The sequence below is a fragment of the Podospora anserina genome, chromosome 2 (genome assembly GCF_000226545.1).
Source record: "Podospora anserina S mat+ genomic DNA chromosome 2, supercontig 2".
Lineage (NCBI taxonomy): Eukaryota > Fungi > Ascomycota > Sordariomycetes > Sordariales > Podosporaceae > Podospora > Podospora anserina.
Genome location: NW_001914858.1, coordinates 2,213,004 through 2,234,706, shown reverse-complemented (window position 1 = coordinate 2,234,706; position 21,703 = coordinate 2,213,004). Strand labels below are relative to the sequence as shown.

General features: G+C 53.7%; 10 protein-coding genes across 10 annotated transcripts; 4 read left to right on the top strand and 6 right to left on the bottom strand.

Moving 5' to 3' along the window:
• Nucleotides 1-285: 285 nt before the first annotated feature.
• PODANS_2_6130 (uncharacterized protein) lies at nucleotides 286-930 on the bottom strand (the record flags this gene model as incomplete). Its single annotated transcript, XM_001911346.1, has 1 exon — nucleotides 286-930. The coding sequence occupies one exon, from the start codon at nucleotides 928-930 to the stop codon at nucleotides 286-288; it is 645 nt and encodes a 214-aa protein (XP_001911381.1).
• Nucleotides 931-2,015: 1,085 nt separating this feature from the next.
• PODANS_2_6120 (uncharacterized protein) lies at nucleotides 2,016-3,592 on the bottom strand (the record flags this gene model as incomplete). The annotated part of the gene is made up of 2 exons (XM_001911345.1): nucleotides 2,016-3,073; nucleotides 3,151-3,592. 2 exons carry the CDS (start codon nucleotides 3,590-3,592, stop codon nucleotides 2,016-2,018), a joined length of 1,500 nt encoding a protein of 499 aa, XP_001911380.1.
• Nucleotides 3,593-3,986: 394 nt separating this feature from the next.
• PODANS_2_6110 (uncharacterized protein) lies at nucleotides 3,987-4,763 on the top strand (the record flags this gene model as incomplete). Its single annotated transcript, XM_001911344.1, has 3 exons — nucleotides 3,987-4,004; nucleotides 4,228-4,532; nucleotides 4,601-4,763. The coding sequence occupies 3 exons, from the start codon at nucleotides 3,987-3,989 to the stop codon at nucleotides 4,761-4,763; spliced, it is 486 nt and encodes a 161-aa protein (XP_001911379.1).
• Nucleotides 4,764-5,042: 279 nt separating this feature from the next.
• PODANS_2_6100 (uncharacterized protein) lies at nucleotides 5,043-5,823 on the bottom strand (the record flags this gene model as incomplete). Its single annotated transcript, XM_001911343.1, has 2 exons — nucleotides 5,043-5,492; nucleotides 5,578-5,823. 2 exons carry the CDS (start codon nucleotides 5,821-5,823, stop codon nucleotides 5,043-5,045), a joined length of 696 nt encoding a protein of 231 aa, XP_001911378.1.
• A 453-nt stretch (nucleotides 5,824-6,276) lies between these two features.
• PODANS_2_6090 (uncharacterized protein) lies at nucleotides 6,277-7,331 on the top strand (the record flags this gene model as incomplete). The annotated part of the gene is made up of 4 exons (XM_001911342.1): nucleotides 6,277-6,377; nucleotides 6,441-6,829; nucleotides 6,884-7,129; nucleotides 7,192-7,331. The coding sequence occupies 4 exons, from the start codon at nucleotides 6,277-6,279 to the stop codon at nucleotides 7,329-7,331; spliced, it is 876 nt and encodes a 291-aa protein (XP_001911377.1).
• Nucleotides 7,332-7,907: 576 nt separating this feature from the next.
• PODANS_2_6080 (uncharacterized protein) lies at nucleotides 7,908-8,362 on the bottom strand (the record flags this gene model as incomplete). The annotated part of the gene is made up of 2 exons (XM_001911341.1): nucleotides 7,908-8,105; nucleotides 8,150-8,362. The coding sequence occupies 2 exons, from the start codon at nucleotides 8,360-8,362 to the stop codon at nucleotides 7,908-7,910; spliced, it is 411 nt and encodes a 136-aa protein (XP_001911376.1).
• Nucleotides 8,363-9,235: 873 nt separating this feature from the next.
• On the bottom strand, nucleotides 9,236-9,980 carry PODANS_2_6070 (uncharacterized protein; the record flags this gene model as incomplete). The annotated part of the gene is made up of 3 exons (XM_001911340.1): nucleotides 9,236-9,407; nucleotides 9,467-9,593; nucleotides 9,653-9,980. The coding sequence occupies 3 exons, from the start codon at nucleotides 9,978-9,980 to the stop codon at nucleotides 9,236-9,238; spliced, it is 627 nt and encodes a 208-aa protein (XP_001911375.1).
• A 1,179-nt stretch (nucleotides 9,981-11,159) lies between these two features.
• Nucleotides 11,160-11,941, top strand: PODANS_2_6060 (uncharacterized protein; the record flags this gene model as incomplete). The annotated part of the gene is made up of 2 exons (XM_001911339.1): nucleotides 11,160-11,206; nucleotides 11,266-11,941. The coding sequence occupies 2 exons, from the start codon at nucleotides 11,160-11,162 to the stop codon at nucleotides 11,939-11,941; spliced, it is 723 nt and encodes a 240-aa protein (XP_001911374.1).
• A 401-nt stretch (nucleotides 11,942-12,342) lies between these two features.
• PODANS_2_6050 (uncharacterized protein) lies at nucleotides 12,343-14,473 on the bottom strand (the record flags this gene model as incomplete). Its single annotated transcript, XM_001911338.1, has 2 exons — nucleotides 12,343-13,049; nucleotides 13,201-14,473. The coding sequence occupies 2 exons, from the start codon at nucleotides 14,471-14,473 to the stop codon at nucleotides 12,343-12,345; spliced, it is 1,980 nt and encodes a 659-aa protein (XP_001911373.1).
• Nucleotides 14,474-16,082: 1,609 nt separating this feature from the next.
• On the top strand, nucleotides 16,083-20,363 carry PODANS_2_6040 (uncharacterized protein; the record flags this gene model as incomplete). Its single annotated transcript, XM_001911337.1, has 3 exons — nucleotides 16,083-16,239; nucleotides 16,351-20,266; nucleotides 20,324-20,363. The coding sequence occupies 3 exons, from the start codon at nucleotides 16,083-16,085 to the stop codon at nucleotides 20,361-20,363; spliced, it is 4,113 nt and encodes a 1,370-aa protein (XP_001911372.1).
• Between the last annotated feature and the right edge of the window lie 1,340 nt (nucleotides 20,364-21,703).

Here is a 21,703-nt window from a genome sequence, read left to right as displayed (position 1 = left end):
TAAAAAATTTATAAAAATAAAGAAAAAAAGTAATTAATATAAAAAAAAAGGTTAATAGAATTTAATAGAGTAAAAAAAATATTTGTAGAAAAGAAAGTTGGGAAAGAAAATATAAGGTAGTATTTTATATAGTTTAAAAATTTATTTAAATATGGAAAAAAAAGTGAATTAGAATTAGTAAAAAGTTAAATGTTGATGTAAGAGAAGGAGGGTTAATATTTTGTAAAGGGGGGGGATTTTTGGGGGGGAAGAGTAGATATTAGAAGGTTAGTTGTGGGAGAGTGATTAGGGGAGTGAATATTGAGGGGGGAAGAGGAATGAAGAGAGCCCCCCCCCCCCCCCCCCCACCTCTCTCCAGTATATATGAGTATCGGGCGTACATACCAATCCAAACTCTTTATATTTCGGTTTTGTTTTCATTCTTTCACCGCTCGGCAGCTTCTTATCCATGAGAGGATCATATGTGCACACGACGGTTTGAATCGGGCGTGAGGGGTCTCGGGCATAGGTGCGTTCGGGAACACTGGGCAGAACACTCGACGTGCCATTCTGGAGCGGTTCGTTCTGTATTGGGACATGACCGTGATACCCGTTGGTGTTCCGCACGGTCGTCGACGGCTGCTGGGCAGCTGATGAGAGATGGGATGAGGGGGAGTCGTTGGAAGCTGGAGGGGTGAGCTGGCTGCTCGAAAATCTCGTGCCGGCCATGGCGCTCGGGGGGATGTGCCCGTCCTGCTGAGGTGGACAGGATTCCGCGGGGCCTAGCGAGGTGAGGTGGCCGTTGGTGGTATCATCTGGCAAAGGCGACGAATCGAGGGTGCTTCCCTTGGGACCTTCGCGATCTTCCCGATCCCTTGTCCGGTCCCTGGCAACGACCCGGGGGGCAGCAGGAAAGAACTGAGCGTAACTCGCGCCAGGAGCTCGAGTCATTGCGAGAGAGAATACCTGTTATCGCTCCCTCCGTCCTCCAACCATCATATCTCGAAGCGACGGCGCGGAGGGATACCATTCATGGATGAGGGTGGACTTGGAGGAGGTGCGATGTGGCCGGAAATGACGCGCACGGGGGCCCTCAACGCGACAGAAGTTTTGCCGACAAAGGGAGGGAGGATCTCGGAGACCGCGCCGCAAAAAAAAAAGGATGGGCGGTGTTGGATGCTTGGCGAAGACGGGTAAATGAACTCTGGCGGCGGCAGAGATGGATGTCGACAATCCGCTGCTGTTGGCGACCGAGAAGACGCTGTGGTGATTGAGCTCAACGGCACGATTCTTTGTCAAAGGCAGAAGTGAAGTTCAGACATTGGAATGTTCAGGAGGATGAAGTCGCGAGCCATTGTCTCGCTAAACCTAAAACGGTTGGCATTCAGCGCCAATGCCCGTGCCTGGATGGCCCAAGCGTAAGTAGCTAGTGGAAGGGGTGGCCGTGGTGGCGCAGCTGTCCTGCCCTGATTTCCAGCTGTGGCGGCCTGGCGAGGAGCACGTGACAGTCTTTCAGCTCTGGAAGATTGGTGAAAAGGGGTTGATGGGGCATCCATTGAGAATCCACAAAAGGGGCCATCAGGGTCATTGACCAGGCTGCCTCCAGGTCACGACTTTCCGTTACGCGGAGATGTGGCTGCCACGCAACGAGCTGGGTAGTTGTACACAGTTAAGTTGACTTGGAAAAGGAATCACAAAGTTAAACCAAGAGAAGTCACGATGACATCATCTTATGTTTATTTTTATTCGTACAGCAATGCTTTTGTTTGGAAAGAGCCTTCCTGCAAATGTCTTGTTGGACCCTATCAATTACAAAGTAAGAGAGACATAAATTGGATAACGCCAAATTCCGCAGTGTTGATTCCCTACCCTTTCCCACATCCGTAATCTCAAACATAAACCCGAAAACAAATACCCCTACAACCATAAACCCAGCAAAGCCCAGTTGATGCTAGAAACCGTGCAACCAGCTTCCAACGCCATATCCGAACACAACCAACCTTACTCCAATGAATATGCCTGTATCGAGTTGCTGTCTAAAAGTCTGTGGACATTTGGAATTCCTCCTCATCATCATCAACTTGGGGCACTGCTGTGCTCGCAGCGCTGTCATCGTCCTCCACATCAAATATAGAGAGAAAGTCAGGTCTCTTCCAGTCTTGCGAAGACTGGGCAAAACGAGCCGGCGTTATCGTCGCATCGGAACCAGAAGAAGCTGTGCTCAGACAGCGGCTCAAGGGGCGAGGTTTTGGGGCAACCTCTGGCATTCGGGTGACCGACTCTTTTCTCCCATGAATTGCTGAAGAGGCAGAACGGCCCTTGCTGTAGCCGAGTGTATCGCGCGAGGCTATTATTGAAGATGCCGTATCCCGCGTGAATGTACCAGGTTGGAGAATGTTGTCGGCTGGCTTTCTCTTGGGCAACAGCAAGCCTCGTGGCTGCGGCTTAGGAGCCAATATCGCGGTCTTCCCAGGCGCACCGCGGATGGAGTTGATTGGTGCAGCAAGAGCCGAGGCTGCTCTACGGGAGGCAATTGTGGACGGCGGTCTTGAGCCCAACCCAGTGACTTTCTTGACAACCGGGATAGCTTCCACCTTGATGGTCTCCTGCCGTTTCTGAAATATATCACGGCTCTCTGGGGCATCCCCCACGCTCCAGTCAAACCCCTCCATGTCCAAGCGAATCTGCTCATCACCACGCGCAAACTTTCGCTGTTGCCGCTCTTCCATTTCCCTTTCCAAGGCCGATTTTCCCTGGCCATCCACACGATTGAAGTAGTACCGATAGTAGTCGTTGAAGAGGTTCTCAGGCTTCAACCCCTGGAATGTTAATACGCCATCGGGCAGCACATCGGATTCGTAAGGCAAGTCCCTGGGCTTTGGTGGACAGTACTCGACCTCGTCATCGGCCTTAATGGGAGGCTGAACATCGGCACGGACTTCGACTTTGGCTGGCCCAGTTTGGGGCGCAGCCTGCTTTGGTCGTTGAGCAGTTGTCGGCCTCGGTCCCGGTGTCTTGAGAGCAGCTCCCTTCCCGCCCTGGGTATTCTGAGTTGCCCGAGCCTTGCCATTGGTGGTTTTGTTCCCGAGAGGGGCTCGACCAGTTTGGGGTGCTGCATGTTTGTCAGCGAAGAACTATGCACAATTGGCAAAAGCAAGAAAATAAGCTCACCAGCTGGCGTCACCAAGGCCTGCTTGCCCGACTTTACCAATCCATTGTTTCCCTTGGTCTGCAATAGCCCTCCTTTGCCTCCTCCGAGTCCGTGGTTGGCATTCTCGTCGTTGAGTGGGATTTTCAGGGGGGTTTTCGGATAGCGGGCGCCAGGGGTTTTGGCTCCCAGCTGTTTATTAGAGGCGCCGGCCTGGTGCACGTACACATTCTCCTGGTCGTGGTGGGCTGCCAGCATTGTCGCAGCGGGTTGAATCTGGGAATGGCCTCCCAGCTGGCGATTGTCGAGTGTCGAGTGTGCGTCGTGGTTGTTGTTGCTGTTGTCCGAAGTCTGGAGGTCGTTTGGCATGTCCCGTTTCACAAGGAGGGTGGAATGATTTCTATTTGCAGTGGTTGGTCGCGGCGTCTGACCGTGTTGGTCGCGTCTCACTCTGTCCCCCGGCATCCGTAAAAAGAACAAGTTGGTTGGCAGAGCAACGGCGCAGCAGCCGAATGCTCTTGGTGCAGCTCGACAACAGTGCCCCACCTTTTAGGCTGGGGGTGGTGATCAGACAAGTGACTGCCACCCGTCGGCAGCAAATGGAAACGCGGCCGCTGGCCAGGAGGAGGGAGTGGAGGGGGGTGGAGGGTGAGCCAAGTGAGGGGCACTTCCTTGTCTTCATTTCCTACCTAATCCACCAACATTTGCCAGCTCTCATCCACCCACTTCTCCTTTTATTGCCCAACACATCCGACTTTCAACTTGAACATCTGCAAACCCGCGACCTCTTTCTCGAACACCAACAACTCGTCCTCCTCTCTACAACCAAACCGACCTTTTCCACACACCCAACACCACCATGGATCGCATCAAGGAGGTGAGTTGAGTGTCTTGGAACATTCGAGAGATGGACCCTTGTTTGGCGCCCCACCATCAGGTTCCCCCCTACTACAACCCACCACCATCACGAGAGACCGCCATTTGGTGTTTCGGTGTTGCTGGTGCCGGTGCCAGTGTCGTTGCTGTGGTTTGCCCACGGATGTTGCTGTAACGGCTCTGTTTTGCTCCAGCGAGCTAACATGCGCCATGTGAACTCATAGAAAATGACCCAGCTCCGTTTGGAGTCTGAGGAATCTGCTGCCAAGGTCGAAGAGCTCCAGGCCAAGGTCAAGGCGCTCGAGCAGGAGAACCTCCAGAAGGAGCAGGAGATCATCTCCCTTACGCACAAGAACAGCGTTCTAGAGTCCGAGGTAGAGAAATACGAAACTCAGGTCAAGGACCTCAAGAGCGCTGCCAGCGAAGGCGCGCAGCACGGAACCCAGAACGAAACGCTGACTCGGAGACTCCAACTTCTCGAGGAAGAGGCTGAGCAAGCAGATAAGACTTTGCGCGAGGCCAACGAGAAGTATGCCGCCTCTTGTCTACCCCTATTCGGCGTCATGACCAATGCTAACCTCATCTACCTCACCATAGGTTGCGACAGACCGACGTCAAGGCCGGACACTTCGAGCGGAAAGTCCAGGCTCTCGAGCAGGAGCGCGATCAGTGGGAGTCCAAGTACGAGGAGATGGCCAAGAAGTACGCCACCGTCCAGAAGGAGCTGGAGGACTTCCAAAACGAGATTGGCAACATCTAAGCGACGCTCATCCAGCTTGCTGTTGTTGGGTACGGGACAGGTCTCGTCGGTGGCATCTTTTCTTCACAAACATGCTCGGGCTGTGGTTCTCGGGTGAGGTTTTCAACGCCGTATGTCGATTGATGGAAACAGAAGGAGGATGTTTGGACTGGTTTTCCCACTGCCTACAGTATTTAGTTTTTGCGGCTTTTTACAACACAAATACACACAATTACCCCAAGCACATGGTGGTCATGGTACCGCAATCCCCTGAAGATGTTTATTGCTGCCGTGTCTGTATTATTCCACCCCTCTTGCCTTCCTCTTTTTGGCCTTTTGCTTTCTCTCTGTGAGCTGTCTGTCGAACTTGGTTTCATATCGAAACTTCTTTTTTTTCTTTTGCTCTTTGGGACGCTTCGCGCCCTTGGTCGCTTGTTTGTCTTCGTCTTCTGGCTTCTCTGTTTTGGACTCCTCGTCGTCGTCGGAAGAGACAGCTTTTGGTTTGTGCAGACCGTCTCGGTCCACACTAACAGCCTCGACGGTAACGGTGGTGTATTTGTCTTCGTCAATGTACTCCTCCTCCATGTCAATGGGCGCCTCCACCACCTCGTCGTCAGACAGGCCGCCCCATTCCTCGTCCTTCTCCCCGTCTTTGCCTGCTGTACCTGTCCCGGCTGCCTCGGCTTCGCGGAGAATTTGCTGAATGGTCTGGACGTGCTCTTCAAGGGCTTGTTTGCGCTCTTCCCTAATCTGTTACCGTAGTAGACACACACATGTCAGAATAAGGCTGTTTAGATATTCCCATGAAAACCAAAAGTCTGCTGCTCCTCCTCACCTGCTTCCTCGTCTCAATTCTTTCTTCCCGGGCCTTTTGCTCGGCGATTTGCTGCGCGTGTCTCTTCCGCTCTAGCTTGCGCTTGTGGAACCCGGTCAGGTATTCTTCGCGGGCTGTACGGTCGAATGTAACTTCTTCGACGGCGTGCTGGACTTTGCGCTTCTTGGGGGGTGGAGGGGCTGTTTTGCGGACTCGGGGCTGGATGAACATGCCCGGTTGGGCGAACATGGCGGCGGTTCCGTCCATTTTGGGGGGCAATTGGGGGGTGGTTGTGACGGGATGGAGGTGGGATGTTGAGAAGGTTGAGTTGATGGCCCGGCAGCTGTAATTTTGGCGATATTGATCCCCTGTAACTTTTCGCTAACGGCGCGGGCTGGTGTTATCGGGATTCTTGCCGCCCCACACCGCCTGGTTTGCAGCAGCGGGTGGCAGGCAAGGAGCCCGTTGGTGGTGGCGCCTGTCTTGGCTTGGGTTTGGTGGATACGACGGGAGCGAGACCGAGCTGCATCATCCATCCCAGCCAGCTGCATACCTTACTTGTCGCAGACAGCTTCCTCCACCCGCGACGTTTGTGTTGAATACCTTCCTGACCATACAACATCGAACACCCCTCGCGATTCAAGACAACGACAGAGGGGCCAAGTTCACCTCACTTCTCTCCCAGTTGAAGCCAATTTGTTCACCTACACCAACAACACGATGCGTATCAGCCAAGCAGCCACCCTGCTGGCCTGCACAGCAGCAACCAGCGTCAACGCCTTTACCGATTCCGCGCCCTTTATCCTCTTCTCCTCCGCCGAGTACGTTTCCCATTCCCCCTTGCCATATCCCCCAAAATATTAACCCCCCCTCTCCCTCTACAGCCTCCCCACCCCGAACTCCAACCCCCAACTCCAAACATCCTCCTCAGTCCTCTCCACAACCAAGTCCCTCCTCTCCGGCTGCCCAACAGACAAGTACATCCTCATCTCCCAACCCAACCTCCACGCGGCAGACATTCGCACCTCGGAGCACTGCCTCCACACCCCCAACCTCTGCAAGGCCACCCGCGCCCAAAACACAAAGTCCGCCTTTAGCGTAGCAGAGGTTATCGGGCAGATTTCCGCCACCGAGCTAAAGGAGCTGGTCGCCCAGTCCTGCAAACATGTCAAGGGGGGAGCGATGCAGCTTTTGGAGGTGAGGATGAGGGGTCTTCCTCCTGTTGTTGGGGGGGGGGATGAGAAGGAGAGGGTGGAGATTCTGGAGGATAATGGTATGTTCTTTCATGGCAAACTGTGAAGGGTGGTGCTGACATTGGTTGGTGTAGATCACAGACTTGGGGAGAGGATGTCTGCCCTTGATGAGGAGGGGGAGGGGTACACTGTTATGGTTTTCTCGGACCCGGCTGAGTTGCCGCCTTATAGGTCTGAGTTTGACGGGGTGGCTACGGGGCATATGGATTTGAAGAGGGGATTGGATGATGAGTTTGAGGGGGTGGTGGTGAATAGGAGGGGGAATGAGACGGAGAGGGATACGAGGGGGTTGTTTGAGAAGTATCAGTTTTTTACTCCTGGTAAGTCTTTACAAGTGGAAAGTGAAAAGGGGGGAGTGGGTTGCTGACATGACAAAAAATAGGCATCTTTATGGCGCTGATCACGCTGGTGATTGTGCTGGCTATTTTGACGGTTGGGCTGAAGGCGCTGGCTAGTTTGGAGGTGTCGTATGGGGCGTTTGATAAGGAGATGGGGCCGGCTGCGCAGAAGAAGCAGCAGTAAACATACTGGGCGTAAGTGCGGGTGTGTGTGTATGGGTATGACTGTGAATGAAGAAGGGAGGATGGATGGATGGATGGATGGGCTGTATTGGAAGAACTGTGTAACTCTTGTAGCATAGATTTGTTTCGTCGTTTTCCTTTTTTGGTCTTGTTTATTACTTTAGGGCCTACATTTTGTTGGCCTGGATGGAGTTATGATAGTTGGGAATGGCTTGGGCGAGGGCATAATTGTGGCATTTTCATACTAGGTTCTTGTCTGAATATGGTTGGTGTCAGTGACAACCGAGAATGAGAGTGGGAATTGCACATTGACTTTGAAGTAACGGGTCTTTCCCAGTAATCAATGATAAAATCAGGAAAAGGTTGTGTTTCAGAACCTTTTGCAATTTTTTTTTGGTATCAACAAGATGAACAACCTAACCACCATCCCATATGCCATCACATTCCCACAAGCAAACAGCTATTTTCTCTACCATATGCACCGATTTTTCCGGGCCCAATCGTGATTCTTTGCCTTTCCCTCCCAATATCGATCCCGCTCTTCCTCAAACTGTCCGTCCACCCAAAAGAAGAAACTTCAAACCAAATGACTCGGCAGCAAAAAGTTGGGAATCCCCTCCCGAACGGCATACTCATGCCCGCACACCCCGCAGACGAGCTTGCCCTCCATCAGGTTCGTCTCCATGAGCAGCGAGTGCAGGTCTTTCAACAACTTGTCGTCTGATTGGAGTTGTTCGATGGTTGGTGGGGAGTCTGGGAGTTGGGGGAAGCCGAGCTATACACACTCACTGTCAGTATGGTTGAAGTTTTGTCTTATACCGGATAGATGCATGAGGGGAGAAATACCTCTGCGGACGTCGTTTTGAGCGCCTTCCAGTCCAGCCTCGGAAGCAAGTTGACCAACAGCTCCGGGTTGACCTCGACGTCGTCCGAGGCGAGCTCAGCGTCCTTTGGGTGGAGGGGGAACGAGTCCGAGGAGGACTTGCAGGTTTTTACGGCGCAGGTGAGGAAGTTGAGGGTGAGGAGTTTCATTTTGGCTGTTTTCTTTTCCAAATGACCCGGTGGTGAAAGGGGTAACGTTCGGCGAAGAAAACGGGTTTCGGGTATCTATCAAACGTGGTCGTTAGATGTGGTCGTGGAGAATTAAGTTGTGAGTGTGAGTGTGTATGTATGAGTGAGTGCTTTGGTTGATAGACAAGCCCAAAAATTTAAGATGCTTGAAACGGGGGTGCCCACGTGATGCATGTAAACCGAAATCATGAAGTGAATAAGAACAAGCAGCACCATGCTGAGACTACAACCAGAGCAATTGTTGCTCTCGGCCCATAAAGTTTACCAAGTTTATTCTACAGCTTGTCATGTCTCCCACGAAGGAATACCTATTCAGGCCCAGCTCCCCACTAATCCTACGATCCTCTCTACGCCAAGCTCTTCTCATAACGAGCCTTCTTAGACTTTTGCGTGTGGCGTTGGCGAAGATAGCCAACAACAGAAGCCACCACAGCGGCAAAGACAAAAAACTTGCCAAAGATGGCCCAACCGCTGCTCTCGATCGGGGCGGTCGGATAAACGTCGTCGGTGACCTCTGCAGAGTCATCATCCAAGTCTGCAAGAACGCAATGGAACAAAAGCCCATAAATCAGCACTCGTGGTTTTTTCATCAATTTCATGTCTTTTTGCTTCGTGTGTGTGTGTAATCTCATGACGAAATATCCTTCATATCGGCCTTGTGAACTCCAAAGGTGATGGTTTCTCGATTTTCATCTTGGTCGCCGTGGCCTGGGTACGCAAACACATCCCCGGTCAGCAAACAAGGTGCGGATGAGGAGCACAGCAAAACCTGGGCACACGGACGGCACTAAGAATGAAAGTAAAAAAGGGTATATGTAAAGAATAACGCTGTGTTTAGAGTTCCACGTGGATACCTTCTTCGGGGACCTCCAGCTCGCCAGACTTGGCGATCTTGACCGTCTTCTCGGGCTTGTCACCAGGCTGGGTCTTGACGTTCTCGATCTTCTCGACGATATCGTAGCCCTCGAGGACCTCGCCGAAGACGACGTGGCGGCCATCGAGCCAGCTGCAGGGGACTTGTTAGCCAAAGCTCCTTCCAAAGTATTTCGGACAGGTTCAACGTACGAAGTAACAACAGTGGTGATGAAGAACTGGGAGCCGTTGGTGTCCTTTCCGGCGTTGGCCATGGAGAGAATGCCCTTCTTGGTGTGCTTGAGCTTGAAGTTCTCATCGGCAAACTTTTCGCCGTAGACTGCGATTCTAGTCAGTACACCATGTCTCATTCTCAAGAAACCCTCGGAAAACACTTACTGGACTTGCCGCCAGTGCCATCACCCTTGGTGAAGTCACCACCTTGGATCATAAACTGCTTGATAACACGGTGGAAGGTAGACCCCTCATAACCGAAGCCCTTCTCGCCAGTGGCAAGAGCGCGGAAGTTCTCAGCGGTCTTGGGGACGGTCTTGCCGTAGAGACCCATGACGATGCGGCCGAGGGGCTCATCACCGTGGGTGATGTCGAAGTAGACCTTGTGGGTGATCTTGGGGCCCTTGGCAGCCTCAGCAACCTGGGAGAAAGCAACCATCGACACACCCAGGAGGGCGGTGGCGGTCAGGACGACCCGCTTGAGGCTGAACATTGTGTCTTGCTTCTGTGAGGTGTGTTTCTGTGAGGGAGAGAGAATTGGGGGAATGAATCAATTGAAGACAAGAATGCGGGGGAAGGGAAAAAAAGAGAAAATAAATGAGAAGTCCAGAACTCGGACTGTTGTTGCTGCCACCTCGATCAGTTGAAGCTACGTTTCTGTTTCGACTTGGGCTTGCGGCAGGTGAGAGCCGAGCTTGGGGGGGGCCGGTTTACAGGGGGTGTCTTCAGGGGGGCTGGAGGCGGGACAGCGAGGTGAGTGGTTGAGAGTGCGGGGCAATGGATGGGGGCGAGGGGACCATCTCATCGAGCCCGGCTGCGCGACGGCATGATTTTCTCCTATATACCGGCACGCTAACCAGACCTGGCCAAAAGGTCCACGAGAGATTCCTGACATCGGTTTAAACCAAAAACACTGCAAAAAAGTAGGTCTCAATATGTAAGTCTACCCTTCCTAAATTTGAATGTTGATTTCTTTAAACCAAACCACTACCACTACTACCACTACCCACGTAGGCCGAAGCCATCCCTAACCTCACAGCCATAGCCTTGACGGCCCTGACGGCTTTGACAGTTTTGACGGTGTTGAGGCTTTGACGGCTGGCTCTGATGGCTCGATGGCTCTGATGGCCCTGTGAATTTTGACACAACTATCTATACGTGGGCCTTCCAGAGTTTTCCGGGACGTGTGGAAGAGATAAAGTGCACGGTAAGGACCTGTTTTTACCTGTGTTTTGCAGACCTTTTTATGTTGGAAAACTCAAGCCCTGGGGACTTATTCTGGATGCGGTTAGCATGCCAGTATATAGGAGAAAACCATGCCGTTGCGCAGCCAAGGCTCCAATCCATCCAGTCCCGTGACGCAAAGGGGATAGCGTTGAATTGGAATCTGGGTCTCCAATCCGGCAGCTGGACACCAGGCGTGAATGTAGAGACGCGCGTGCAGGGAACTGGAGATGTGAACAGGCACCTCTTTGGCGCAGAACAGAGCAGAGCAGAGCAAACGTCATCCTTCAAGGTTTACCAGCAAACACATCTCAACTTTTTTTTAATAACAAGTCCACAACTCGTCGCAAGACTTCAAGGCATCCTATATAACAATCCTATCCCTCTCTAAAATCAAATGCCACCAATCCCATAACCTCCGGCGCAGTCCCAATCCCAACCATTCAAAATGATGTCCTCGACTAGTGAAGAGGACCCCTTCCTCCAAGTCCAACAGTATGCCCCCCTCCCCCTACACATACCACGCCGCCTTTCATCTGACAACATACACACAGAGATGTCCTCACCCAACTCCAAACCACCCGCCCCCTCTTCACCTCCTACCTCCGCATCCGCTCCCTCTCCTCCTCCACCACCACCACCCCATCCCCAGAACTCATCTCCGCCCGCGCCGAACTCCAGTCCTCCCTCGAATCCCTCTCCGAAGACCTATCCGACCTCCTCGCCTCCATCCGCGCAATCGAAACCAACCCCTCCCACTTCAACCTCTCCCCAACAGAAATCACCCGCCGCAAACGCCTCGTGCAGGAAGTAGGCAATGAAATCGACGACATGCGCGAGGAGCTCTCCAAGACCTCCAGCAGTCTCCCAGACCCATCCTCCTTCGCCGATCTTGACAATCCCGAAAGGGGGGAGGACTACGCCGCTCAGTTCGAGCAAGAGCAGCAGGTCATGATGATGCGGGAGCAGGATCAGCATCTGGACGGAGTCTTCCAAACAGTGGGCAATCTGCGGCGGCAGGCGGATAGTATGGGGCGGGAGCTGGAGGAGCAGGCCGAGATGTTGGAGGTGGTGGATGGTTTGGCGGATAGGGTAGGGGGGAGGTTGCAGACGGGGATGGACAAGATGAAGTACGTCCTGAAGAGGAATGAGGATACGCTGAGTAGTTGTTGTATCGGGGTGCTGATATTGGTTTTGGTGATTTTGTTGGTGATACTGTTGATTCTATAGGGTGTTTTGATTGAGGTGGGTAGGGCACTTGGTTTTTTGGGAAGACAGGGAGTTCTTGCACATGATCAGCGTAGATATACGGGACTTGACTACGGTTCTTGTCACAGCGATGTTTATACGGCGTTTGGGACGGTATTTGTTATTTAGGAGTTGTGTTATACACTTGTAGGGTATTTAGACAACACACACGCTGTTACAGAATGGTTCAACCTGAGCCAATCCAAACCGCTAACCAAACATTTTCCCCCAACACAACTTCCCACCCAGCAATATCATGATAAATTTGTATGCTGACCCTTTCCCATTCCCCGAGTTATATCCTTTTCAGCCGCTGGGTATTAATACACGCCAAAACTCACTCAGCCCCCACTCTAAAGAACCCTCTGGTTCCACCGCAGTTTCTATCCCAATGTCAACCCGGTGTTCTTCTTAAGTAGTGTAGCCAACACTTCAAGCGAGTGGACCGCCGCACCCTTTGTCGGCGCTCTAGCAGGGAACTCGACGAGGGCCGTCCGCAGAGCGACAACCGCGGCGCTGCCGTACGCGTCGATGAATTTCCCTTCGTAGTTCTCAATCATGGCTTTCAGGACGATACACTGCGTGTTGCTGATCTCAACCGCCGGCGTGTTCACTATACGCGCCATGGCGGTCCAGTAATGCCGAGCCGGATACGGGTTTTGCTTCTTGGACGCGGCAAACTTGCGGAGGGAGATGGCGGCGAACCCGGCACCGAGACCCGTCATCCGGTCCATGTGTTGTTGCTCACCAATCCATCGCCCGCTGTCTTTCCACCACCCAAGTCTTGCTCGCCCTTGCTCGGTCTTTTCGCTTCCTCGGTAGCCGAACAGGACTGGGCAGACTATCCTGAACTTGGCCAGCAAAATGTCAATCATTGATTTTCCTCGCCAGAGAAAGTCCGGTTCTGAGATTGTAGCGGCTACACAGACGCCTACCGGGTCAGCTGTCTCTGGTCGTGCTGAGGCTTCGTTGATGAACTGCGAGATGGCGCCTTTGCTGAAGATGTTGAGGAGGTAAATGAACAGCGAAGGCAGTGCTGGCTCGTTGCGTGCTGCTCCTTCGACGGGTTGTCTTGGCTCAAAGACATAGTCTGATGGGTCAATGAGCTGTGACTGAACCTGGTTCGCCAGTGCCTCGCGCAATAAATTAGTAATTTTTGTTTGCTGTTTACACGGTTAGCATAAAACGAATTTTGAGACAAGGTCCCCGCCTTGGTGTACGTGCCTGCGACCGGTTTACACCAGGAGCTCCCGCAGAAAGCTGGCCTATACACTTTCTGAGTTCTCTCCTCATATCTCCCATTCTCTCTTTCAGGGCCCGGTTGGTCTTGGCCTGTTCTGCCATCATCTTCCGCAGGCCTTTCAGGTTCTTGTGGATCACGGTATATCTGTCGATGGTTGGTACCGCTGGAGCCGTTGGAGCTACTGGAAGCGCTGCCGGTACTGCCCCTGTTGTCCCAGCCGTACCATTGGTCTGGTTGGTCCCATTAAGCAACCCTCCGATGCCGAGGACTGAATTTGCTGGCTTAGCAGCTGGTGCTACTGCGGGTACTGGTGGTGATGGTGATGGTGTCGGGGCTGGAGGCGCCTTGGCAGCAAAGAAGCCTGATGATGGCTGTGCTGTGGGTGCTGTTGACCCGAACGGACCGGCTCCATTGAGTACGGAAGTCGGCTTTGGTTCATCGACTTTGTTGGCTGGAGAAACAGCTGCTGGTGGAGTGGGCTTTGGGGCTGGCTTTGGTGGTTCAGGATCTGGTAGTAACGGGGGAATCTCGATCTTTTTCGCCTTGAGTTCGTTTAATCTGACGCGCTCGGCAGCTAATTCCTGCTCGGTTTTGATCCTCTCTTCCTCTTTTCTTCTCTGTTCGAGGACTCGGTCTCTTTCCTCCTTCAGACGAGCCTCTTGCAGCACCCTTTCGGCCTCCTCTCGAATTCTGGTATGTTCTTGTCTTGAGGTCTCGAGGATTTGCCTGTGACGCGCCGGCGAGTTCCTGTCTTGGTTGAAGATTTCTGCGAGATCGGCTCGGTGAGGGCTGGCGACATCATAGCTCCGCGCTGGCGAGGGAGATGCTCGCTGCATCGTGCCGTTTTGTTGCTGGGACGCGCCCGGCTTATGGCTTGTAAGGCGTCGATCAAGAGATCCGGCAGGGTGGATGTGTTGCGCGGGAAAACAGGTGGTCAATGTCGCGACGTTGATTGTTCTTTTGCTGTACCGTGAACCGCGAATGAAGAAAGTCGCGGGGTTAGATGCACCCTCCTGGTGTCTAACTTTTTCCTGCTCCAAGATGATCCCTGCAGCAGATGATCTGCTTTGAGTTGCCCAACAAAGCAACGTCGACAACCCTAACCCTTCTTTGCTACCTTGCTCCTTGACAGCTACCTCTTGCTCTTGCTCTTGCTCTTGCTCTTGCTCTTGCTCTTGCTCTTGCTCCTGTTGGACATTGAGACATGGCCGCATCTCAATCGGGGCATTGGATGTAACTAGGCTAGCGATCAGCGGGGACAAGAAAGACATCGGGTGTTGTGGATAATTCCGAACGACGGGTACGAGTCTCCAGGCTTCAACGTCGCCCAAGGTTTGGAGCTTCCAGCTGTGCAGCGTCTCCAAGAGCTGGGCCGGGACCCCAATGGAACAAACAGTTGGAGCCACATATCGGAGCTTATCAAAACAGTTTCAGAGCTAGAACTCAGAGGCTCCATCAAGACAAATTGCAATCCACCCTGTAGTCTGGTATCAGCAAAAAGATGTGATCAAAGCCATCGTATATATCTCTTTATTTAGCAGTAGCCGGGCAAATGACTATCCGGATGCAATGTTTTAGCTATTCCTGTCCATCTCTTCCAACACTGCCGAAAATGTTGGTTTCGTGCCGCAACAAGTTGACAGTCAGAGCTCTGGACTGGACGCATCATCAAGGGCTAGCTCGACAGTTCTGACAGCTCCAACCAAACACCGTGCCGCCTCAGCCTGGTTCACCAGAACAGGTCTTGCCAGTCAATGATTGTCCCCGAGCTGTCAGTTGGGAGGAGGTTGTAGACGAAAAGCCAGTCCCACAAAACAGCCGTGCGTGCGTCTCGCCCCCCCGCAATGCCCAGATTAGAAGAAAAAACCAGGTTCCCCTCTTTGCTCACCTACCTGTAACCTGATATCTTCAAGCTCGGAGAGGGTTGAAACAGAGAGGGCTTCACCACAGCCACAAGACAATTTATATTCTTCCAGGTTGTTCAGATCATTAGGAAGAAAGTGTCGGTCAGAGTGGTGAGGTGGTAGAAAGAGAAGTGAAGCTCCCCATCGGCTGCAGGAGAATGGAGCCCATTGGCCTCTGGCTGCATCCGTCTTTGCTTGAGCAGGGGTTGAATAGTGGGACGGTAGCTTGGGGACGCCGCTGGTGCGTCACGCCTTCAATTCGGATTTGCTGGCCGTGGCACTGGGCAACCCCACTTTCCTTACCCTTTCGGTAGCTGCCACAGCACACCCTCCCCCCTCGAAGCCACCCAAAAGCACTGTGCCATCGCCCTGGAGCATCCTTCCTTTTCCTTTCCGCTGTCTCTTCCAGCAGGTTGTCTGTCTCTTGTCTCGCTTCATCGTCATCAACGACCTCCGGGTTCCCGTCTTCCCAATCGCACCCTCCTTGCCCCGACCTCCCTTCTACCTCTCTCTCTTCCCCCGTCCCCTCTTCAGGCTTCGCTCGAACAGCTATCGCAGCTCTCACACACCAAGCCCTCTCTACCTCTCCCACTCCCACACTCCCTCCCCAAAGCTCGACGCATTTTTCAATCTTTCATTAACCCATTTGGACTCGAAATTCAAAAAACTGTTTCTGCCTCTGCCAACCGCAGCGTCTGTGGGCGACATCTCCACATTCACAAACCAAACCCCCCAAAAGAACAGCGCACAGCTCAGCAACAGCAACAACAACGCAACGCAGCAACGCAACAAACCAAAACGACACGACGACACCCGACCATTATCGACTACTCCTGTCTGCATCCGCCTCCCGCTGTCCGTTTGCTTATATCGCAACAACATACACTTGCACCGCACTCGACGTGCATCCATACCTTGTCCGTCTGTCCACTGTCTGCCCACCATCCACACGCACCTCAGCCCCTGAGTAGTCGCAATGGATCAACAGCAGCAGCAGCAGCAGCAGCAATCACAGCAACCCCAGGCCCAGCCTGGAGGTGTGCCTGGCCCTACCGGCCGCCGTCTGCATATCGCCCATCGCCGTAGCCCTTCGGAGTTGACCCCGTTGATGAGCATGTATGCGAATCCCGGCAGTAAGTGCTACCCCTGAATTCGCCCCTTTTCTGCCATCCATCAATCACCACCCTCACCAACCATCACCTCAAGCCACAAACAGCCAAGCTAACATGTGTTTTTCTTCGCAGTGGAACAACTGGCCATTGCGCAGCAAATCGAGCTGCTGCAACAGCAGCAGCAGCAGCTCCAAGCTACTTATCAGCACATGGGCATGTTGCAGAACGCTCAGGCTCTGGGCCAAGGCGGCTTCAACCCTCTCCAGCAAGCCATGCCCAACCTTTCGCCGCAGACCGGCTTTCAATTCCCGAATCAGCTTCAACAGCAAAATGTGTCCTTGGCCCCTCCCACACAGCCACTCTCACATCGCCGTAATCAGTCGGCTATTCCCAACATGGGTATGGGGGGGCCCCCTCCCGCCCCTTCCGCTGGAGCCTCGGGATCTGCCTTTGGCAACTTTGAAAACCTCCAACCCGCCCAGAGAGGAGAAAACGCTGGCGGCCGTGGTGGTAGAGGTGGTGGCGCCGGGGGTGGTCATCAGAGACGTCACTCCCTAGCCCTCGCTGACGCCAAGAAGGCCGCCGAAATCGCCCAGCAGAAGCGCACCACCTCCGGCTTCCAGTTCCCCGCCCCTGGTGCTTCGGGCTCTGCTGAAAAGACAGAAACCGACGCAAAGGGTGCTAGTGCCGCCCCGGCGCCCGCTCCGGTTGCTGCCCCAGCCGACAGCCAGATCGCACAAGGTTCCTCCTTCCGTGGCGGTCGCGGCGGCGGTCATGGCCGCAGCCAGAGCATGGCTGTCGGCGCCGGTGGTCGTGGAGGACGTGGTGGTGGTATGAACTTTTCTGGCGACGACCTCCAACGCCGCGGTGGTGGTGCTGGCGGAGGTCACGCCCGCACTGGATCTCGGAACTTTGATGGCAACTGGCGCAACCAGAGCCAGAACCAAAATCAGGGCCAGGACCAGTCTGCCGGCGCCGGTCAGAATCAGGGGTTCCAGCCGGGCCATCGCAGCCGCGGGTCCATCAACCACCAGTCCATCTCTGGTCTAGGCGCTTTCCAGTATGCTGGCCAGCCTCAGTTGATGCAGCTCCCTGGGCAGATGATGGTCCCCGGCATGTTCCCTGGTCAGCAGCTCAACCCTATGCAGCTCAACCAGCTGCAGGCTCTCCAGATTGCTCAGATGAGCGGCCAGCACATGGCTGGTCTTGGCGCCAGCCAACACGCTCCTCAAATGGCCGCCCAGCAGCCCCAACAGCAACAGCGCAAGACGCTTTTCACTCCTTACCTCCCCCAGGCTACCCTTCCTGCTCTCCTCGGCGACGGGCAGCTGGTTTCGGGTATCCTCCGGGTCAACAAGAAGAACCGTAGTGACGCTTATGTGTCGACTCAGGATGGTCTGCTCGATGCCGATATCTTTATTTGCGGCAGCAAGGATCGCAACCGCGCCCTTGAGGGTGACTTGGTGGCTGTCGAGCTCCTTGATGTCGACGAGGTGTGGTCTCAGAAGCGCGAGAAGGAGGAGAAGAAGAAGCGCAAGGACATCACCGACACTCGCTCTGGGTCCACCGCCGGAACAAACCAGGGCAGCACTAATGATGACAATGGCGCCGAAGGTGGCCTCCGCCGCCGTGGCAGTTTGAGACAGCGCCCTACCCAAAAGAAGAATGACGACGTTGAAGTGGAGGGTCAGAGCCTCCTTCTCGTCGAGGAGGAGGAGATCAACGACGAGTCCAAGCCTCTTTATGCCGGCCATATTGTTGCTGTCATTGAGCGTGTGGCTGGTCAGATGTTCTCCGGCACCCTGGGTCTCCTCCGTCCCAGCAGCCAGGCTACCAAGGAGAAGCAGGAGGCCGAGCGCGCCGCTCGTGATGGGTCCAACTCTCGCCATCATGACAACCGCGCCCAGGAGAAGCCCAAGATTGTGTGGTTCAAGCCTACTGACAAGCGTGTTCCCTTGATTGCCATTCCCACTGAACAGGCTCCTCGTGACTTTGTTGAGAAGCACCAGGACTACGCCGACCAGATCTTCGTTGCCTGCATCAAGCGCTGGCCCATCACCTCGCTCCATCCTTTCGGTACTTTGGTCGAAAAGCTCGGAAAGATGGGTGATCTCAAGGTTGAAACGGATGCTCTTTTGCGTGACAACAACTTCTCTTCGGATGAGTTCTCCGATGCTGTTCTGCGCAGTGTGAACCCTCAGGACTGGACTATCGCAAAGGAAGATGAGGCGGCCCTCGGCTCCCGCAGAGACTTCCGTGGCGAGAAGGTCTTCACCCTCGACCTCGAAAGCACTGCCGAGCTTGGAAACGGTGTCCACGTCAAGACACTGCCTGATGGCAAGGTCGAGATTGGTGTTCACGTTCCCGATGTCACTCACTTCGTGAAGCCAGCTTCGCTCGTCGACAGAGAGGCCAAGAAGCGCGGCACCGCCGTTCAGCTCATGAACCGTTTCTGCGCTCTTCTCCCACCCAGGCTGTCCGGCGAGTACTGTGCCCTGACTCCCGAGGAGGATCGCTTGACCGTCAGCGTTGTCTTCCACGTCAACCCACACACTGGCGCTGTTGCCGAAGGCGACACCTGGATTGGAAAGGGCATTGTCAAGAGCGGCGGCAAGTTGTCGCTGTCTCAGATTGACGAGGCTCTCTCTAACCAGGCCGGCTTCAGCCACCCCGTTGCTGGCGCCAAGGATATCCAGCTTCTCAGCCTCCTTGCCCAGAAGTTCCACGAGGCACGCCTCGGTGCTGGCGGTGAGCCTATTGCCCCTCTTCGTCTGCTCCAGCAGCTTGACGATGAGAACATCCCGGTCAAGCACAATGTCTTTGATAGCAGCTTGGCCACCGAGCTCGTTGAAGAGCTCATGCACAAGACCAACACCTACGTCGCTCAGCGCTTGGCCGCTGCTCTTCCCGAGAAGGCCCTTCTGCGCCGCCACGCCCCTCCCAACTCTCGCCGTCTGCAGACTTTTGTGGAGCGCATGTCCGCTCTGGGCTATGAGATTGACTCGACCAGCAGCGGGTCTCTCCAGAACAGCCTGTTCAGAGTGGACGATTCTGACATCAGAAAGGGCATGGAAACACTGCTCCTGAAGTCGATGCAACGCGCCAAGTACTTTATTGCTGGCAAGACTGCCCAGCACCTTTGGTCTCATTATGCTCTTAATGTGCCGCTCTACACTCATTTCACTGCCCCAACCCGGCGCTACGCCGACATTTTGGTTCACCGCCAGCTTGAAGCTGTTCTTACCGAGACCGAGTACACCGAAGACTTGGAAAATCTCATCAAGACGGTCGAGTCTTGCAACACCAAGAAGGACTCTGCTCAGAATGCTCAGGAGCAGAGCGTCCACATCGAGGCCTGCCGTACCATGGACAAGGTCCGCCAGGAGACCAACGGAGATCTCATCAGCGAGGGTATCGTCGTCTGTGTCTACGAGTCGGCGTTTGATGTGCTCATCCCCGACTGGGGCTTCGAGAAGCGCGTCCACTGTGACCAGCTCCCTCTCAAGAAGGCCGAGTTCAGAAAGGAGAAGCGTGTTCTTGAGCTCTACTGGGAGAAGGGTGTCCCCAGCTCGGCTTACGTCCCCGAGGACGAGAGGCCCAGGGCTGGCGGTGCCTCGCAGAGGGTTTCCAACGCCATGGCCGCTGCCCGCCAGGCCGAGGAGGCTGAACGTGTCAAGAAGGAGCGCGAGGAGGCTGCTCGCAAGCAGACCGAGACTGGCACCATTGCGCCCGAGTCGGCCGATGCTCTCTTTGACGATGATGAGGACAATGCTTCTGACATCACCGAGGCCATGGCTGGTGCTTCTCTCGCCGAGCGCCCCACTCAGAGCGTGCCCGGCTCGCCTACTCGCTCTTCGTCGACTCTGCACCGCACTCGGTCGGATTCCAAGGTGCCGGTTACCGAGGCGCCCGAGACTCGCCTTACCAACAAGGAGAAGTATCTCAAGCTTTTCAAGCTGAGAGAGGAGGGCGGGGAGTACATCCAGGATGTTACCGAGATGACGCGCGTGCCGGTCATTCTCAAGACGGATCTCAGCAAGAGCCCACCGTGAGTTTTTTCTTGTTGCTGTTTAATGAGTATCATGATGACTAACAAGTATTGCAGTTGCTTGACTATCCGCTCTCTTAACCCTTATGCTTTGTAATCTGTTAGCCATTACAATACTGTTTTTTGTAATATTGATTGCAATGCTACTACGGAGGTTATGAAATGGAGATGAGGTCTGATGGGAAGATTAAGTGGATAGTATGTAAAGAATTATGGAAGATGGAGAAGAGGAGAAGGAACAATTTGGTCCGGTGTGGGGGGATATCAGTGCAATGAGTTGTGAAGGGAAGAAGTTGATGATGGGGTGGTTTAGAGCCGAGGGACATCATTGCTGGAAAGCTGAGGGGGTAGGCTGGGATGAAAAGGGGAGATGGTATGGAAAGGGAGTAGTATTAGGATGATGGAAAGAGGGAGTGGGGGGGGGGCAAGCAGTGAGATGAGCACAAGTAGGGAAGTTGTTTAATGAACGCGATTTTAACGTTATATTTGGTGCATGTAATTGTCGAGATGTGGAAGGAGGTTTTTGTGTGTTGTGTTGTGCGGCTTGGTGTAGGTAGGTTAGTGGACTGTAAAGCCTATTTCCGGTTTCAAGATGGCTGTGTGTGTCACACCTTTATTTTTTTCTTGGTATACAGACTGAAAATAATGTCTGCGGGATGTTTAAGGGAGGAGAAAAATGGAAGACTGAAGTGCCGGCTGGGCTGGGCTGGGGGCTGGGGGGTCGAGGTTTATGCGAATGTTCGGATCTCGGGATTTTGTCTACAGTAGTAGTAGGTGGTTGGAAACATGAGTTGGGGGTTGTGCAGTGGGTGGGATTTTGATGCGACCTTGCTTTAGGGGGGGAGGGGTGTTCGATTGTTCGATGAAGGGTTCTCGGGATTGTAGATTTCAGAGTTGGGGTGGTGGGTTCTGAGGTTGATAACTCCGAGATCATCATTCTTGGAAGAGGGTGGGTTCTGAGAGATGGGGGGACGGTGTTTGGGATGGAAACAAGCTGGCCTGTTGGGGGTGGACGTGAGAGATATTTTTTAGTTTAACTCGAGGTTGGTGGTTGAGGTTTGTCTGAGTCTACGGTACCAGCTACCTGTAGCTAATAGCTAGCAGTGGCGTGGTTTAGGTAGGGTAGGTAGGGAGGGAATGGAATGCTCCGTGGAGAAAGGAAGCTGTTTGCCAGATTCATTCTACGAAGGAGGACCTTGTGCTTGGCTTTGGGCAGCGAGTCAAGAGCTTGAGGCTTGATTCAATATCCACTCACACACACATAAGTAGGTAGGTGCTTGTGGTGTTGCAGTTCTAGGCCGTAGGCTGGCCTGAAAGAAGCTTAAACATTTACTTTGCAGTACGGTACCTGGCCGTGATCTCGACGTCAGATGGGCCACTTGGAAACAACTGTGGCAACCTTTTGACAGGATTCGAATCGTGATGGGTGGTGGTGGG